General features: G+C 41.0%; 1 protein-coding gene across 2 annotated transcripts in view; it reads right to left on the reverse strand.

The window, feature by feature from the left end:
- LOC146707476 (protein sidekick-1-like) overlaps positions 1–20,415 on the reverse strand; it is a 295,921-nt gene that overhangs the window by 106,450 nt on the left and 169,056 nt on the right. For both annotated transcript variants that reach the window (XM_085458835.1, XM_085458834.1), the window contains one exon: positions 2,703–2,805. In XM_085458835.1, the coding sequence (XP_085314961.1) occupies positions 2,703–2,805 (103 nt within the window). The remainder of the gene's footprint in view (positions 1–2,702; positions 2,806–20,415) is intronic.

Here is a 20,415-nt window from a genome sequence, read left to right on the forward strand (position 1 = left end):
CAGTGAACATGGACCCGATTTAGCATGACAACAGCTACTAATGTAATCAGCATCTGGAACTGTTCTTAAAATGCATTTTGCGAAGGACCGCTCAAAAGCTCAGGTAGGAGACAGGAAGCTATGAATTTCAACCAAAATGTAGTGATGCGAATATAAACACAAATACTCATTAACAAAATCAGATGAAAAACCATAGCTGCATTTGAACAACAAGATAGATGATGTTAGTGTCCAGTTTCTTCACTGTAACATTCACAATTAGTACATTTTACAAGTAGTACAGCAGGAATCATGACACAAACAACAGGAGCAGAAATTAAAGAGACAACAACGACAACAAAACGATTCATAAGCAAAGCTGGGTGTAAAATACATCTGCAGAATACTTTATATTAGAGATCATTAGCATTACAATGTTAGTATTAATGTTTATTGGATTTTTCCAACATTTCTTTGCCTTTTTTATTCTACTAGCAGTCATACTGTTGGTGGCAGTAGATGAAACTAACAAAGAACTTTATTAACAAGTCACAAAGCGAATGAAAAGAAGGCCAGTAAGTCAACCATGTTTGCATTCAATGCCTGGATGAATTTGAGACACAGTCTGAAGAGGTTAACGAACCAGAGGTTAACCAGAAGAACTTGTAGTATAGAGCAGCGGTCCCCAACCTTTTTTGCACCACGGACCGGTTCATGCCCGACAATATTTTCACGGACCGACCTTTAAGGTGTCGCGGATAAATACAACAAACTAAAACTAGTACTGGTACTGAAAAAAAGAAGATTTATTCATAACACACGTGAAAAGACCCAGGAAAACCGAGTTAACGATCAAAACGATAACAAAATAACGCTGAAAACCGATAAAAACCCTGAAAACCATACATTTCACACCTGAGCCTCTACTCTCGCGGCCCGGTACCAAACGACTCACGGACCGGTACCGGACCGAGGCCCGGGGGTTGGGGACCGCTGGTATAGAGAACAAATGTAGTGCTCGACCGACACATTTCGGCTCACAGCCTTCATCAGGGTCATCACGCATAATGGCTGCATCTGTTCAGACGACTTTTTTCTCCAAGCACCTTGGAAGTAAGTGAAGTTGTGCCAAAAACCTTTACTTGGTTTGAATTTGAGGTACACAAATCGCTTCTGCCATATGCAGTGACAGACTGTTTTGGACAGAAATCCACTCATTTGGTCGATGACATGGTCATATAAAACTCGTAGCAAAGTTTTTCTGGTGGAATCTGTTATTTTAGATGCCGTCCAAGTGTAAATAAAACACAACGAGCACTTTTTGTCAATCACATTCCAAATGTGAAGTGAAGACAAACCTGAATTTAAAGGCACCTAACCAGCAGGAAAACATTTGAATATTTGCCGACTCGGTGGTTTCTGTCCCTTATAAAGAGTGAAAAGCAGATTTTAAAACTCTTCCTATTAGGTCTGCTGGGACTGGGCTTCCAATCAGCTTCTAATCATTTCAGCACTTTAGCAGGACAGCGCTATAACTCACTGATGATTAATGGAGGTGGATAGCCAATGCTTTTGGAATTTAGCACTACTTTAGATTTCATTGCTCAAACTCCTATTTCTCCCAGATATTGTATAGTATAGTTTCTCTCTTTCAGTTGTTTCCTGGGTACAAGTCTATCTCTCTGGTGTGAGAATTTCAGTGGGTACATCTCTGATAGCAGAAATAGTCACTAGGCTTTCTCTACGTTTTCAGAGCAGGCAATAAAACAAAACGAAGAAAACAAAAACCTCAAAACACACTTATTAGTGTTGAATTAAATATCACTTTTCTAATAGCTTATTAGACTGAGATGGTTCCTCTGCTGTTTTGTAAAAGCTACTGTAGCTACATTCCAGGTATCCATTATGTGTAATAGTCACTTGATTTTTTTATACCTTGAGTGATACCCAGTGGTCAAGTGCCGGTCAAGTGCAGCAGAAAAACATTTAAAGGGGCTCTCACAAAACAGAGCAGCCAGCCTAGGTCAGACTTAATAACAAAATCTGACAAAACCCTTGTACAAACAGAACAAAAGTAGGGAAAAAATATCACCTGTTGAGTCCAGAAAACTCATCATTCTGACTGGCTGTGCTCTTATCTGGTCATTATAGCCTCAGTGGCACTTTTCTTTTTTTCCTATTAATGTTGGACTCATAGGAAAACCTGCTTCTGAGTGAATATAACAGAAGATTATAATATAAGCATAAAAATACATTCTCATCACATATTCCAGGAGGAAAGTATGACTACCTAGATTCACTTAATAATTCTTTAAGCAATTTAAACTAACTGAATTGATGCTTTGCACTTAAAGAACTGACATAAATGATGTATTCCATGCCTATGAGTTCAGTGTTTGTATTGTAATACCTACTCTGAACTTCTTAAATACTGTCCCTGACAAATATTACCCATAATACAATACAATTAAAAAAAAGAAACTAATCAAAACTAAACTAAAATAATGGCTAGGATAATCAGTCATTCAGGTAATTATTGTAAGCTGTGTGAGCTGGGTGACCCAATGTGAGTAATTTAAGTGAGAGGGGAACATTTGCTGAGCTACAAGTTTCCGAGGTGTCCTCTAAGTGACCTGGAAGAAAACAGTTTAGCAAAAGAAACCGTTCACCCTCTGCAGGCATGTTTGTATGTGCACGTCTGTATGCATGTATAAGGAGTTTACCTAGCATTAGCAATGCACTCCAGTATAGCTTCATTTCCAGCCACCACTGTTGTGTCTTTTGGACCAATCACGATAGCTGGAACCACTGGTTCTGACTCGGGATCTGCAACAGAAAGAGAAAAAAAAACGAGAGGCGGGTTAGCTCATAAACCGTAGACAGCAGCATGATCTCAAACACAGATCTCAATGGTCTTCCACATACGCACACCTCTACACTCTGACACTGTCCACTCAGTGTCGTACTATACCCAACTTTGTGTAGCAAACATGACTACACAAAGCTAGTCATCACAGTTTCCACAGTTTTAGTTCACATGATTGTGAAAACTAAGCACAGCCCACGATTCAGTAGTTTGCAGAACCACCAAGTAATAACTTTGTGTATGAGATTGTCAGTCTCTCACGTTACTCTGGAGGAATTTTCTGTGCCTGGCATCATTGTCCTGTTTGACGCAATTTTGTCTAAATTCAATGCAGTTTTGTTTACATTCTGTTAAAAAGCATAGTTTGCACTGGCTGAATCAATACAGAGAAAGCACAGATGCTGCATCGTCTGGATGAGCAGAAAGAGTGACTGCATCATACCCACTGCGCAACATCTCCAACTGGACAGTGTCTGCTCATAATGAAGACAGTAACAGAGATTGAATGAATGGCAATGAAATTTGAGGTGTGAGAATATAGATGTGACTGAGAAAAGACTAAAAGTTCTGATAATACTTTCTTTCGGTTTCTAAACAACTGTGTCCTCTTATCTCAAACATATTTTCAGTCATACACACACAGTGTAACTCGCTCTTATAAACAACAGCGTTCTTTCTGTCTGAACCACACTATCCAGTATATAATGATGTATTGGAGATAGCATGGCAATGTGTCTGAGTTACAATTATACTTCTCAGAAAAAAGAAGTACACTAGTGTGAGTATATGAAGAATGATTTATTGCCCAAATGGTATGTGGGAGACTGTGGTGTACGTGCAAGATTATGATTTTGTGTGTGTGCGAGAAAGTATGATTTATGGCCTGAATGGCCTCTCATAAGAAGAGAATGCCTTAGAATTGTTATCAGTTTGAAAAGTATAACATTTGTTCAGAATATAGCAAAAAAACCAGACAAACAGAAAAACTTATGTCAGTGTTTTAAAGATTTTGTGAAGCCTATACGTTACTGTTATGGCTCTGTAAGAGTGTGTGTGTGTGTGTGTGTGTGTGTGTGTGTGTGTGTGTGTGTGTGTGTGAACTTCCCTTGGTTCCCAGTGCATCGACTATATAACTGATGAATATGTAGATTTTCAAAAGGGTGGGGGGTGCGGGGGGTAGTAGAGTGTAAATTAACAGACTAGTTCTGATAGGGGTTGGTCGGGGTAGAAGGAAAGGAGGGGGCATAGAGGGGAGGTGAGAAGCAGCTTTGATCTTCCCTTTGAAGGGAACGAGGAAAAGGTGGTAATTGACTCCCTGCTCTTTATTCCCCCCTCTCATTCTCCCTCGTCTCCTTTTTTTTTTTAAATCAGAGAGAAAGCGCTGAAAAGTCATATCCCGCTGTCACACGGACCTGTAATAAGACATGCGGTGGGAAGACAGGCGAGCGATGGCACAAACAGATACACACACACACACACACACACACACACAGATACACACACACACAGTTGAGCGCCTTGACACCAACACTCAGTGAGTGGAGGCTGAGTCATTAATGTAGAAGATAAGTAAAGTGACACCAAAAGAAAGGTAGAATAGACAGATGGAAGCAATCGCGGAGGTCTCTATCACTCTTACTTTCTTCGTTGAACACATTGAAAGGTCTGGGCTCAGAAAAAAGAAGATGGCTTAACAGGAGTGGGTGGAAGAGGCAAAGAGGCTGAGCGACGATGGGCAGGCCGAGGTAGAAGCAGATGGAACAAGGGTATAGTGTCCATTAGCTGTCCAGTGTAGGAAGATGGGGTCAGAGAGGGAGTAGTAACCATCAGCGGACCTTAACAGCAGCAACAAGGCCACAAGTAATGAATGGAAGGGGATGTGAACCCAACCTATTAACCTAGCCTGTGCGTCTGGGGGGAGCAGACCGACAAATCAGGACAGCAAGAACACTGGCATGGCAAGGGAGACAAAAACAAAAAACAAAAAGGGCTTTGAGGAGGGAGACCGGGTATATATGCAGATGGGGAAAAAGTGAGGGGGGACCGCAGATGGTCTTTTCCTTCCTGGAGTGACAGACACGATGGAAGAAATAGAGGGGGAAGCAAAATGCCATACGGTTGTGTGATCCTCGCTCTTCTCTTCTCTCTGTCAGCGTGTCTAACATGCTCTTTCTCTGGGGAAATCTCTTATCATTTCATCTCGTCTGGATCTCTTGTTCCCCACCGCCTATCCTCCCTCCCTTATTCCCTATCATCCTCTTATCTTTGCCTTTTAGTTGTTTAAACTGGGATTATTAAATTAATCTTCTTCAACTTAAACAAGGACAGATATTCAAACTGGCAGAGCACATTATTATACATGCGCATTTAAGCTGTGGCAGCTAAAAGGCTCGCTCTAAAGATTCAACAAACAGAGTCCAGAAAGTTTAATCTAACTCTATTGGATTCCTCATTTAGCAAATGAGAAACACCATGTGGCAGAGGCAGGGAAAGCAGGAGTGATGGAGGGAGGGCTCGCAGGACGGGTTGCTGCAGAATGGAGCAATATCAGAACAACAACTTGGGGCTAAAAAGCTTCATTATAGAAAGAGGAATGATAAAAAAGAAGAGCTGTTGAAGCAAAAAAAACGAAAGAAAAAGCGGTAACAGAGAGGGAAAAAAACATAAATCTTGTGAGCTTCCTCCAAGTGTATGTGCACATGGTTCTGGGTATAATTTAGCACCAAAGAGGCATTGCAATGTTACAATGCTCTCGTCAGCGCAATCATTGCTGATTGACAGCAAAGTGCTGCTGAGGTGACACAGCTGTGCTAGGATTGGAAGTGTGTGTGTCAGATGGAAAAGGATCGGAAAGATATATATATATATATAAAAAGAGGGCTAGTAAAAGGATCGGTGCGGCTTTAGGGCAAAAAAAAAGATAGCGACTGATAAATGGAGAATGAACGAGACAGGGAGAGAAAGATGAAAAGCTATTCTATCCTCAGATTACAATGTAATCCCTCTTTGAATGGATTCCCTCAGATTACAGCTTGTTCTTCTATTAAATCTGTCAGTCACTGCAAACTCCCAACAGTGTCGGTGAGTCAGCTGGGATATATATATGAGTGTGTGTGTGTGTGTGTGTTTGCGCGTATTTGTGAGCATGATCTTTCTATGACTGGAGATCTGTACGCTTTAAGCCTTTCAGACAAATCTCTGCAGAGACCTCGAGTGCAGGGAGGGATTGGTTGAGGACTGAGCACACACATCTCTCTTTACGTACACACACGTGCAAAAATCCACACAGGAGGAAGCTGGTATTAGCTGGCTGTGTATTAATAGAGTTGTCAGATACGTGTCTGCATGGTTCACAGCCAACTAACACATATCACACTTTGAGTACACACACAAGTGAGGCAAAAAAGTTTGAGAAAAAATAGTGCGATGTCGAAAGAGGAAGCACGAATTTGGAGGGAGAAATGAAATGGAGGGACAGTGGAAATGAGAGGTTAAAAAAATAAAGAGCTTTTAAAGTATTTTGTAGGATACACAGAGAGGAGAAGGTGATCATTTGCTGATCTCCCTGGGGAATGCTGCGTGTGTGTGTGTGAGAGTGGGGTGAGTGTTTGTGCGTGTCACTGCGCTCATTAATGCTGCATGCTGACAGCTAAGTGTCATCATCTGACTACACTCGCCTTAGAATGCCAATAGAAAACCACAAGCCAAGACATGCCACACACACGCACGCACACTGTGCCACACCACACCAAGAGCTGGAGAGCCAAGCCCCAAGGGGAGACAGACAAAGGATGGGATGCAGTGAGAGGACAGAGAAAGATGCCCGATTTTAAATATTCATCTCTTCCTTCAGCTGCCAAAGCTTCTATCTATCTTTGTCATCACTCTGTGCAAGTGATGAAAGCAGGAGATGGAAAGATGGGAAAGAAATGGAGGAGGTAGGTGAGGAAACAGGAAACACACAGCAGTAATGGTGAGGCAGCAGCAGGAGTTAGGCTCTGGGGAGTACTCAATAACTATTTGATTAATTTTTAGTATTTTTTTAGCAGCTTGACAAAACCAAATATGACATAATGAGGTAACATTTCATCATCTCTATAGTGAAATAAGCGTGTGTGCAACGGCTTCACGCCTGCAAACTTTTTTGAGCACACCGGAGGAAAAGATAGATGAATTTTTTTTTCACCCATTAACCTTTGACAAAATGTTAATTGCACACACACACCTGCAAACAGTTACAACACTAAAAAGACAACGTGCACAAATGGAATTATACAAGTATGTGCTGATGAAGAAACAGTAGCATGAGTTTAGCAGAGAAAATGTTGCCAAAATGAAGCAAAGCCAGCGAGTTACAGTGCTGTGAAAAAGTATTTGCCCCCTTCCTGACACATCTGTCACACTTATGTTTCAGATTATCAAACAAATTTTAATATTAGACAAAAAAAATAACCAGAGTTAAAACAAAAAGCTGTTTTTAAATTTCATTTATTAAAAGAAAAAAGCTATCCGACCCCACCTAGACCGGTATGAAAAAGTAATTGCCCCCCCATTGTTAAATTATGAATTTCATGATTAACCACATTTGTTAAAAAAAGCCAAGTTCAATTTCACTAGTCACACCCAGGCCTGATTACTGCTAGACCTGCAGAATCAAGAAGGAACTTAAATAGAATCTGTCTGACAAAGTGAAGTACAAAGTCATTGGGAACTATCAGTCTAGGAACTGTTACAAAGTCATTTCTAAGGCTTAAGGGCTCCAGTGAACCACGATGAGAGCCAATGGTGAACTAGTGTACCAATATAACTCCAAGAGCGCACCAACAACTCATCCAGGAGGTCACTAAAAAACTCAGAACATTTTGTGAAAAACTGCAGGCCTCACTTGTCTCAGTTTAGGTCAGAGTTCACGATTCAACAATAAGAAAGTGAGTGAGGAAAAACGACATCAACGGGAGACTCAAGAAGAAAACCACTGTGGACCAAAATAAACACAAAGGCTAATCTGACTTTTGCCAGAAAATATTCTTGATGACCTTCAGGCTTTTGGTAAAATCTTCTGTGGATTGACGAGACAAACACTAAACTTTTTCTGTCCCGTTACATCTGGTGTAAAACTAACACAACACTTACTAAAAAGATCAATCAAACATGTTGGTGGTAGTGTGATGGTCTGAGACTTTTGCTGCATTTCGTCACTCATCCAAGTGACTTCTTCAGTCTCAGCTGACGGCACGTTTCCCCAACATTACAAACAGTACATTTGCACAATGACTGAAACCAGCCCACTGAATGAACAATGGGCTGTGAGGTCAGTTAGTTGATCATTAATATGCATACTGTCATGCCCATTGATCAACAATTACTTATCAAAGCCCACTGAGCAAAGACCATTCTGACCATTGGTCAGACCATTGGTTCATGCCCTGATGCCCCCAGAACAATGACCCAAAACACTACACCAAGTCCACACACAAATGGCTCAAAACCAAAATAAATGGTTTTAGAGTCGCCTAGTGAAAGTCTGGCTCTAAATCAGATTGAGACAAGTTGTTTTTTTAAAACCTCTCCAATGTGGCTGAATTAACATAAATTCTGCAAACCAAATTCCCGTGAAAGACCCATTGCCAGTTATCACAAACACTTCATGCGACGAAGGGTGGTGCAACCAGTTATTAGGCTTGACAGGCAAATACTGATCCAGATAGGTTTGGATAGGTTTTTTCCTTTAGAAAATGAGAAAAATTAAAAATTCTTTAATGATCTATAATGCGTACATGTGACAAATGTTTAAAAAAAGACCCTTTTTGAAAATCGGGAAGCTGGCAAATACTTTTACACAGCACTGTATAATCAAATCAGTGTACTTAAGAGCTCTGCTCACGATCAGCATTTTAAAAGTACCACTTTCACTCCTGCAAACACCTGCAGCGTGTGAGTCAACACTTTCCTCAGATTGGAAGTTACTGTCGTCACTACCACCTTCCCGCAGAGCTGAATGCGGCACCTCCTTGTGAGTCCTAGCACCCTGAAACCTTGACATCAAATATCAATGACGCAGTCTATACTCACATTAAAAATAAAACTCCACCCCATATGATCTGCCTCACTAAACTTCCATTAAACAATGCAAAGCCTTAGAAAAGCCATTTATAACTGTATATGCACCATAGTGATAATGTCAGGCAGTTGCAGCAAATTGGCAGAAGTGATTCAATTACAAATGTAGTGAAGCTAAAGTTGTAGTCCTTCTTCAGCCTTGTTATGTATTTGAGAGTGGCACTAAAGATAGTGGTGGGGTGGATAAATAAGATAGATAACGCGTTACTAGAGGCTAACGGGTGTTTCTCCTAATTTTTGCCACGAATTTTGGAAGAATAAGTCCAAATGAAGATTGTTTTAAAAACCGCACATCTTATTTCTGCAGTGGAAACATTAAGGATAACGAGCCATATGTTGGGTTTGTTTAAAAACAACAAAATGGCATTACATCCAACTGAAAATCAGAGCAGGCACCCTGTTACAGGCAGACTTTATAGGCCTCTGCTAAATGTAAATGTTTTACTAACAGAGCCTGAGAGAACTGGGTTTTAGTTCATTTATGATTTACTTTTTTTTTTTATGATTTTCTGGACTTCTTATTGAAGAAGAATCAGTTTTATATCAAAATAAAAGAAAACTATCGTACTTAAACATAAGCTACTTGATTAAAACTTGGCTCTAACTAACATGGTGGTGGCAGATTTTATTTAAAATGTTAACATTATATGTTGTTGAATATTCAAGCATTTATATAAATTTAGCTATTACTAACATTTTACCACATTAAACAAAGTTGATTTCACCAGCTCTAATTTAAGAGAAAAATATTATTTCCTGAAACCTGAAAAAGTATATTTCAGGATAAAGGCACAAATTACTTCTATACCCCACCCTGCGTTTCTTATTAAATTGGAGCAGTGCTATACAGGCAGCTGCACTAGTTATTATTTTCTACGTATCATTTTTTCTTGACCTGTGAGGGGAGTCATTTGTCTTCAGCATCTCTGAATAGCCCATAAAACACGCACATAGATTCAGGGTTGGAAAAATGAAGTCGATCCATAAGTGCCCTTCACATAAAATCTGCATTTTATGTGAAGGCCACCAGATGGCGATAGCTATGGTTGCAAAAACACACAGTGCTGTAGAAGTCTATGAGAAAACGGCTTTCTGACTTGACCTCTGTAAACATTTTTCTGCTGAAGAGGTCTCACTAGTTTGGGGTCACATAGAATCAAAAAGGAACAATAAGTCTGTTTTGAAAATCTTGGTCATGCTACGCATCAAAATATGAAACAATAGCTTACTGGCTAACAAACTGTTATTCATAAAGTAATTAGCCAATGAATGTGTGGTCTTTTCGAGCCACAGTGGAGAGTCTCCTCTCAAGGCCGATATATGCTGCTCCTTTCAGCTTCCAAAGAATTGCAAAGGATCTTTTTAGATTCCCACGTCCATTTAACTGTTAGAAAGCTAATGCTAGCCCGGTGATAGTGCATATCTTAACTTGATTGTTGCGTATGTCATCACAGAATTGCAACATTTTTTTAGTGTTGGTAGCAGACAGAATGGACAATCTCTATTAAAATTAACTGAGTTGATGACCTTGAAATTAAAAGATGTTGAGTTCTAAGTTTTGTAGCCATGAAGCAGAAAACAGTGAGATTTTAGTGGGGAAACATCCCTTACAGTTTGTTCTCATCACTTCAACCAGTGTGGCTTCAGTGAGCAGCTCTTAGCTCTCAACTTCTGGAGAGAGGAAAGGATCAAGGCAACATTTGTCTCTGTTTAGACAGACAGAGCAAGGAAGATAATGCAAATGCAAATGGCTTCTTTACCTGTTGACCCGCGGTTTTTCTTGCCAACTGTCCGTCAGCCACAGAGAATGAGATGAAAAGAAGTTGGAGAAAAAGAGGGATAGGAAGTAAGAGAAATGGGAGACATTTAATTTAGATTTCAAGTATTTACTTGGGGTGCAGCAAAAAAAAAAGCAATTCACCAAATACACATTAAAAGAAGCAAAAGAAAATTCAAGCTTTCACAAGTCAGCAGTCTCAGCGATTTGGAGGCATACTGGATAAAGAGGCTCAAGATGAGGGAGGAGAAAAAACACACAAAGGAGGAAAAACCATACACACAAAAGGCAAGAAACAGAGAAATGGATGACGAGGAGAAACAGACAGCAAGAAAGGGAAGGCTATGTTATCATGGAGTCCAGAGGAAGACAAGCTGTTTGCAGCCCATCCATCAACTGCCAGCTACCAAATTTTGTGTCTCTCAGTCTTTTCTTCTCCCCCTCTATCTTTCGCCTTCTGCCTTTCTCCCTCTATTTGTCATAAGTCTGGATGTAGCAGGAGTGTAAGCTGTGAGAAAATGATGGAATTGACATTCTACTGGCAGAAAATCTACATTCACTATTCATCTATCAATACACTACCCCTTAACGCTTCTATTCAGCCGCTCAGCCACTCACTCAACTTTACAATACTGGGAGTGTGTGTGTGTGTGTGTGTGTGTGTGTGTGTGTGTGTGTGTGTGTGTGTGTGTGTGTGTGTGTGTGTGTGTGTGTGCGCAGTGAAAAATGTATGTCAGAGGCTTAATTTAGATTCTGATGCAAAGTTCGCTCAGCCTGTGCGTAGGGTGAGCACACACACACACACACACACAGTCTATAGCACAAGTGACAAAGAGTGAGCAAGCAGCTCATGAGGGTGAAAAAACGCTTCCTAAAACAAACTGAGGGAAAAACTTTAGAAGGATAAGCTGTTCAAAAGTTTTCAGCATTTCTTGTGGAAATAAGATAAATCGGTGGTCGGCTATCGCCAGGTATTAAATGTCAAAACTTGTTCCTATGAACTGAAATGCATCCATAAGACAAATTTGCTTCTTTTTGGGCCTTTTTTAGTGGCACAATATCTTTTAAGACTGATGCTTGTTGTGATGACACTCTCCACCTCTTGTGACAGCTGTGTTCAGTATTGGAGAGGAGGCGTGCTTTGTCTGCAACACTGGAAACACCTGTGAGCTGTGTCGAGTGGCTCTCTTTTCACCAGCTAAATCACCATGGTAACTTATGCTCAACAGATAACCTGGTTGGGACTAGGTTATGTTTCGAGTTTTAATCCCTGGTTCAGAGTGAGATGCTTCGCTCGCGTTTCCTGAGACGGCTCGTAGTTGGCCACACCAAGGCGATTCCCATAGTCAAACACTCATCTCTGCTATCAAAGAACCAGGGACTATGTGAAGTAACCCAGTGTTTTGTCGAGCCAGCTGACACTGTGCCTGTGTTGAATTTCCTTCATCCTATACCCGTCTGCTTTGTGACATGAAATCAGGCGAAGGGCCACAGAGGACTAAGGAGGGCTGGATACTCAAGGCTAGAATTGCTCGTATAAACTGATCACATGTGATGTTGCTGTGTTTGCATTTTGTGCTCTGCGGTCACAGCTGACTGTTCAAAACTGTGGGCGTACTTTACTTCATTTAATGATAATGCAGCTAAATGCTATACACTGCATTTTAAAAAGTAGCGTCTTCTAAAGAGCACAACAGCAGCAACCTAAACATGAAGATGAAACCAGGAGACGTCCTTACTGGATCATCAGAGCTGAACAGGTGATGGAGAAACAGGTTTACCTTTTAGGTCACATGAGTGAGTTGAAGGGAAGTTATGAACTGTTTCTGAGAGACAAATAACACCAGGATCCTTTTTCTACGTAGCTGACAGCTGGTAACTGTGCAGGGGCGGGTCTAGCAAAGTGTTGCCAGGGGGCATGTAGGGCATTAACAGGGAGAGGGGGGCACAAGGAAATACTTTTCTTTCTTATTCTCATTTAAAATGTCTAGCTTTTAAAAAATTATTATCTGAATCTTACAACAAACGACTAATAGATTGATGCATTTATACCATCAGAACAGTGTACATCACTGTCACAACAGTGTTTGTTTTCATTCAAAGGCTTTATGATTGTTCCTATAATGGTGGGCCGGTCAGTCAAAATGCCCGGTCCGATTTTTTGTCCCAGTCCAGCCCTGTATGCAGCTCATCTGCAGTCTGGTGTTACCTACATCTTCCTATTCGAAAGGCAGAATTTCCGAGTTCTGAGTACAATCGAAAGCACCACGACTGCAGTTTTTGTGTTGGATGTAAAAAGCGCACATGACGCTGTGACGTAGGCTAGAATCATGGCAGCAGTCAATGACGGTCCAGGCGTGGGATTTCTCTCGTGGAAATGTGCACATTATTTTTTCCTTTCTATTGGTAGGTGGCACAGTGCACTTGTGGCAAGTAAGCAAGCTAGAAGACTGGCAATCTTGCTGGGTATCCAGTTACGGAAGCAACACATTAACAAGAGAAGTCTGAGTAAAACCAAGGTTTACTTTGAAAATAACGAGTAACTTGAAGTAACTGAGTTACCGTATTTCCCGGACTACAAAGCGCACCTAAATATTAGCCGCACAAGCTAAAATCAGGGGAAAATCCTGTTTTGTACATACATTAGCCGCACCTGACTAAAAGCCGCAGGTGTTTCAATGTTGACTTATCATATGTAAGAGAATATGCACAAAGGGAATTGTCAGGAAAGAGATGGCTGTTTGGAGACATCACTTTTATTAATATTTTGAAAAACAAGTTATGGGTACATATTTGCACATGTAGTACATAACAGTAGCCTACAGCACACCAGAAAAATAGATTCGGACTACCTTTTAGGCTCAGGTGCAGTGACACAGCTTTAACAAGAAGAAAAGTCAGTCATTCACCATCTTTCTCTTCTTCCTGCGCACTAAAACCACCAAAGTCCTCTCCTCCAATGTCGGAAACGAACAGGCTCAGGATGGCTTCGTCATCCACTCTCCGCTTCTCTCCTTCGTTGTCACTTTCAAAACCAAAGAAATCCTCATTGTCAGTGTCAGAGTCGAACACCCTCAGAAGGGCCGTGGCGGTGTCCTCCTCACCATCATGCAGCAGTCCAGCCCTTCAAAATCCGTTGGTGATCGTGGATGTTTTCACACTTTTCCACGCTGTCAGAATCCACCGGTGGAGTTGGGCATAACTTGCTTTTCGCAAGTTTATCGCCGCTCATCATCCACGCCTCCCGCTGAACGCGTACCGCTACTTTGAAGTTTGTTTTTCGCGCTACTTCGTACGGCACTACGTTGCCTGGCGGACGGACATGTGACTAACATACCACTCTTGAACCCCGATCCTTCCGCCAGGCAACGTAGTGCCGTACAACAGCGGAACACACAAAACAAATTGTCTTACGATATCACAAAAATCATGGAAAATCCATAGAAAAGCCGCACCTGACTAAAAGCCGCAGGGTTCAAAGCTTGTGTAAAAAGTAGCGGCTTATAGCCCGACAATTACGGTACTTTTGATAGAAGTAACTAGTAATTTAAAGTAACTTACCCAACACTGCAGAGCACAGATACTCTGTTAACGTATGCAGTCTGTATTTTTTTTCCCAATTTTCCCCACGTCACTGCTTTGTTGGCAGCAGCTGAGTTGGTTTCAGTATGCGTGTAATCTCTTTATATTTTTTCTATTATTATAGTTTTATCTTCCTTTGTAAAATCAGACGCACTGCTGCCAGTAGACTAATTCATGTTTGTGGGTAGTCAGAAGATTAACGCTACCTCTTTTACGTGAACGTGTTTGTAGCCAGATTGATAAACCATGGGTTTACTTATCGAGTTGATAACTATGTTTGTCTCAGCGCTTAGCCTGATTGCCAGTGTGCCGGTGAGTGATGCCAGATAATGAAAAGATATCCTTGAGATGTTGAACTTTCTTCTTAGTGCACAGCTCTGATCAGTGCAGATGACATTTTTAGTACTAGCACTTTACTGTGCAGTCTAAACCTTCACGAGTAAAAGCCATTAAGTGTCTTTTATCACATCACCTGTGCAACAGGCTTAACTATGTAGAAAAAATAAAGCTTAACCCGCTTGTATCCACTGCTAGTATATGCAAAAAATACAGTAACTTGCTAGGATGATAAATTTTTTTAAGAACAAGCTAATGATAAATCAAAGTAGTGCTATTTGCCACATATCTGCAAATCTGGTCTATCTTTGGGAAGTTATGGTACAGTCACATTAGGGGAAATGATGGTCAGAGACCACAGCACAACCAAAATTATTGCAACAGTGTAAATTGAACTTGCAAGCTTGTTGTCTTTGAAATGGCTGCTTGAAAAGCAGAGACCAGGTCTGTGACCACTTACAGTCAATAACTGACTTAAAAGAAAAATTGGCGCATCGAGACAGCAATAAAACAACAATAAGAAGGAGTCATTTTGCAATTAGTTTGTGACTAAATCGTGTCACGTTGGCAAATACATGCAAACTGCAAAAATCACGAATCCAGTGACACGTGTTGCAAGTCGGTTGCTGTCTACATACACAGATATTCACGTTAAGTCCAGACAGGCGGTTGAGGGTGGTGCATGATTAAAATTTCAGTGCAATCACTGAGGAAACAATAATTTTTCCTACTCACAAGGAAGCTGCTATCCTGTTTTTACTCTAGTGTGAGCGAGGCATTAGCTACAGGCTGTGTGAGCAATCACCTCTCTCTGTAGTAGGACATCTGCAGGCATGTCTCAGTTAATGAAGGCTCTCTGTCTAAACAGAACTCAGCTTCATTAATGTGATTAGTAACGCCTGTATTTAACTAGTATACAGTGTCAAAATGGCTGCTTTGAAATGGATTTATCTATAAACTACATATGCCATAATACCAACAGAACTGAGTTCACCTATAAGCAGTTTTAAACAAAGCTGAACGTTTGTGAGGACATGGTTTAGTAGTGCTGTTTTAGACAAATTGCAAGGTGTACGATTTAAATTGCACACAGAGCATATATCATGTTTTCAATACAAATCTCAAGAATTGTTTCTTGAGATTTGTATTGAACGGCAGTCCTTTTAAAACAGAAAGTAAAGGACAAAATGTTCTACACTATTCCTAACACACTCAAACATGGCTTTTTAAGTGGAGAACAGTTTGTGCTGTCAAGTAGCAGTATTACTAAATCTATTATTTTGGAGAGTCTAACGGGGTGACAGCACACACATGTGGGCTTGCACAAACATGGAACACACACACAAATGCAAACAGACACACAGACAAACAGGAACGTGCAGGATTTGGTCTGAGGGCACACACTCCTGCATGTGAATTCAAATGATGTGTCATTCTGAGTCATCTTCAGTTTCCAACAGGAACACAGAAACAATGAGGACATCAGGGGACAACAGACGGAGAGGAAGACCAAAAGACTGTGTTTGTGTGTGTGCGTGTGTTCACGACACAACAAAGCATCTGACGTTCATAGCACTTTTTTTCCCTCCGCTGCTTTCCCAACCCCTCTTTGTGTTTCAGAACCCTGTGAAATGCCTTGGATCATTCATTGTCTTAATCGATGTGCATTGCACTACTGAGATAATTACTGTAGCACAGGTGGCTCCTGTCATTTTCTGCCTTTATATCCAACATCAGCATCATGGTTGATATTAATCTTATTAAAACAGTTTGAGGTCATGTGAAAATATTAGTTTGTGCCTAAGTACGCCTCGACCTTGGGGAGGATTTGTATTCATTAATTCACTGTTGTGTATTCGCCTGCCTGAAGGACCCATAAACAAGCGGAGGTCACCGTGTCCTCTGTGAGTGGTAGCAAATTGTGCAAATGGATGTCGCTGCACATGAGGGTGTCTACAGTATGGGTTTGTGTACAAGAGGTAATAATTACAGTATCTGCTTCCTGTGCCTGCTATTCAGTACAACAATCCTGTGTGCTTGGTATGTGCGTAATGTGTGACTGTTTTAGCTTTCTGGATGACCTGGTGTGCTGGTACTGAACCTTCAGTCCCAAGCTCAGGGTCACCTATTTGCTGCAACACCCCGAAACCCTCCATGACTCACCCCAACCTCTCATAACCCTTTATCACATAAAATGCCCCAGTGGGCCTTTCTTCTTTCCCTCCATCTACATACAACAAGACAACCCTTGCCCCTCGGTGACAATCTATTCCCCGGCTCAGCTTTGCTTTGTTCCCCCCGCATCCACCCACATCGACATCCACTGTCACATTTCCCCAAGCAAAAGAATACTTTTTTAGCAGTGCGTTTGGGTCTTTTCTTTCCCTCCCTTGGCTGCTTAAAAACCCAAAGTTCAACCTCAAAAACCCTTACCATTCCAATTTACCCTGTCAATCTCACTCCCTTTTCTCTCTGTTCCTTCTTCCTGCTCCGAAACACACACGTGCTAACACACATACGTGCACAGCCACAAACACACACCTATTTGAAATTCATATCAGCAGCGATACAAATGCAACGCTCCAACTTCCAATACTGATACATTTACAGGGAGAAGCACAGGGACCCGTCTCGACACACAAACACGTGTGCGCACAAGCATGTAAAATAATAAGCTTGCTGGAGCGTTGACCTCAGACCTCAGGGCAATTCCTGATGGACCCAGATGTTAAAATATGCTTTCTTTTCTTATACCGAGTTGTGCGTCTGTCTCTGAAAATCTAAGAAGAATTTGTGGAGACCTATCATTGATACACAGCATGTAAACAGCCGTGAGCAGATTTACATAACAAAGTTTGGTTTTCATACAACCTTTACTCTCTTTATTTGAGCAAAATCCTGTCACTGGATCCGATTCTCCTTCCCTCTATAAATGTGGACTCTGGCAAGGTTACATCTTCCTGCTGTCTGCCTGTCTGTACCAAACACCAGCACCAGTTGACCTTTCCAATTTACCATGTCAATCATGCGCGAACACACACCCACACACACAGCCCAGTCTCTCATACACGTTCAGGTAAAAGTTGGTGTCAATCACCCTTGCGTGGACTCCCAAATGTCACAAGGTTTTGACATTCACTTTGCCGACAGTCTGAAAGGAAAAGAAGGGTTTGCTTATCCGTCTGTACAACCACTTTTTTCATTTAATGACAAATTAATTTCCACTCCTCGCTGTTCCCATTACATTAGACTTTTCAGGTTTCTTCGTGCCCAAACCCTCGTTAAACATTACCTCTTATCGCCTCAAAAGGCGCGGAAATGAATGAAAATGTGCCAATGAAACTGATAAAACAAACATCCAACCAGAAAAATAAAGTGATAACAAGAAAAATGTAAAACAGAAAACAAAACATGTAGCATATAATGAAAAGGGGAGATAGATGTGGCTTCATATTGTGAGCTTAATGACAGCATAACAAACAGATTCACAGAGGAGTGCTTGCTTCTGCAAGTTTTCTCCTCTGACAGGAGAAAGAGAATAAAACAAGGAGCCTCTGATCCCGTGAGAGAAAAGGAAGAATATTAAAAGACAAGTGAGAGATGAAAGGCGAGTGGTCGGATAGGGCAAAAGTTGACGTGAAAAGTTGTTGCTGTAATATGGCACAGCTTTGTGTTCTCCTGTCCTGTGCCAACCACCCTAGGGCGAGATGGAGAACGGATCACAGGAGAGACAAACAAGAAATGCCTTGCTACTAAATCAGGTTGTTTCCTCCTTCTTTTCTTCATCCAGAAAGCTGCAGGGCGACCTGCTATCTCACACTGCTTCATTGTCACCCCATCTTCGTCTTTATCCACCCTTCTCCCATTGCCCTTCTGTCACACAGAGTTGAGGAACTGTGAGTAAGAGGCCCTTGGCATAAGTAAATAAGGTTCATATGCAAGAGGATACTATTCCAGCTCACCATTCACTACTCCAGTGAGTGAGGGGACGTGGCCTTGAGGAAAAGAGGACAGATCGGCGGAGGGGAACATGTACTGGCATTTCCTTGGGTACTCCCTTAAAGCTAAAACACTTGCAGCAGAATGAAACTATACAAGTCCCAATTTGGATTGTCCCAAAGGTGTTAAAGTCAAAAATGAAAATCACTTGTTCGTAGTCAAAACAGTTGTACCTACATACTGTGAGAGATGCCCAGTGACAGTTGTTATAGAGCACCAACAGGGTGTAAGGGCTCCTTCACTGCTGGTTTCCTGACCTGTTAGTGCTTAGGCCAAATACACTTTATTGTTAGCATTGTATGATTCACCAGACATCCAAGTCATCAAAGGACATGCCCATAAGCCTATAGCATACAGCCTGATACACAGCACACCTTCATTAGAGCCATTCAGCATGAAGTACCTTACTGGCAAAGTCTGAATACGTCTTTAATAGTTTTTTTTTAACTTGTATTCCATTCACGTAGAGTCCTTACAGTGACACTGTTTCATCCAATTTAGTTCAAAGGCATGAATCAAATAACCACAATCCCATCAGATATCAGAATTCACACAGCACCACAGGTACATACATTAATATCTGAATATGAATATGCAGAATTAATAAGCAAAGGATGAGGTTTTTGGTACCGACAGCTTTCTGGGGTGGATTTTATATATTAGACATATTAGGCTGGCCTGTAGGGTTTGCCAGTCTTAATTGTGCTCATAGATTAGTCCAATGCAATCAGTCTGTTTCAGAAAAATAAAGATTGATTAATTTAAGTCAATAAAATTACTTTAACCCCCCAAAATTACTTTTAAGCCTCAAGGAGGTGACTAGCAGTGATGTGGTGACCAGAGACCCTAAAAGCCAATGAAATTTAAGGGATGACAGGCTAAATAATTATTGGCATCATGGGTTAGTTTAAATTAAAAAAACAAAACAACAACGGAAGGGTACCACTAATCTGCATATAGGGAGTTGTTAAATACAAATATATTCGGAGTTAGGTAAGCAACCAGAGACTGAAATGTCCCCTGGAGCAACCATTGGCTTTATAAGGGGATATTATTTAATTCAATGTTATTTACATAACATGAATTTGCAACAACAGTTGGTTCAAGGCACTTTATACTGTAAGACCCTGCGGTATTAGAAAGAAACCCCAACAACCACACAACCCATGATGAGCAAGCACTTGGCGACAGCGGGAAGAAAAACTCCCTCTAAACACAAAGAAACCTCAGGCAGGACCAGGGTCAGGGAGGGCAGAGAAGGGAGTGAGAGGAAAGAGAAGCAAGCAGAGATATCATAATAAACATAAATAACACCTCCTTTGGGTGGTGGCACTCACCAACAAAAGAAGAAAAAAATGTAGGTCAAAATTTTGTTGTTTGCTAACATTGTTTTGTTAGACCATACCATCTAAAAAAACAGTGTCCAATACACGAAACAGGAAAAGTTGGGTTAGATATGTTATCCTGTATCTAGATACTGTATCTGCCCCAAGAGATCTGAATTATTGGGTGCTGTCTCCAGAAGCTAAGTTGCATGCTGACTGATGAGGGGGAAATAAATTGCTAAAGAAGCTAAGAAGCTCAATGTCTGTATTGAAATGGTGAAAAAGTTTTTCATAACGGCAGCAATTTACAGTGTCTCCCTGAAAATAATTTCAGGATAACAATCAGGATTACTGAAAGATAAAGACGGTTACTACCAATCATACTTTGGACAACTGAATAATAGTGAAGGCAACTTACTGAGCAATAGTTA

The sequence above is a fragment of the Copadichromis virginalis genome, linkage group LG6 (assembly GCF_057382275.1).
Source record: "Copadichromis virginalis isolate Kocher_CV1m ecotype Utaka linkage group LG6, C_Virginalis_male_GT1.1, whole genome shotgun sequence".
Lineage (NCBI taxonomy): Eukaryota > Metazoa > Chordata > Actinopteri > Cichliformes > Cichlidae > Copadichromis > Copadichromis virginalis.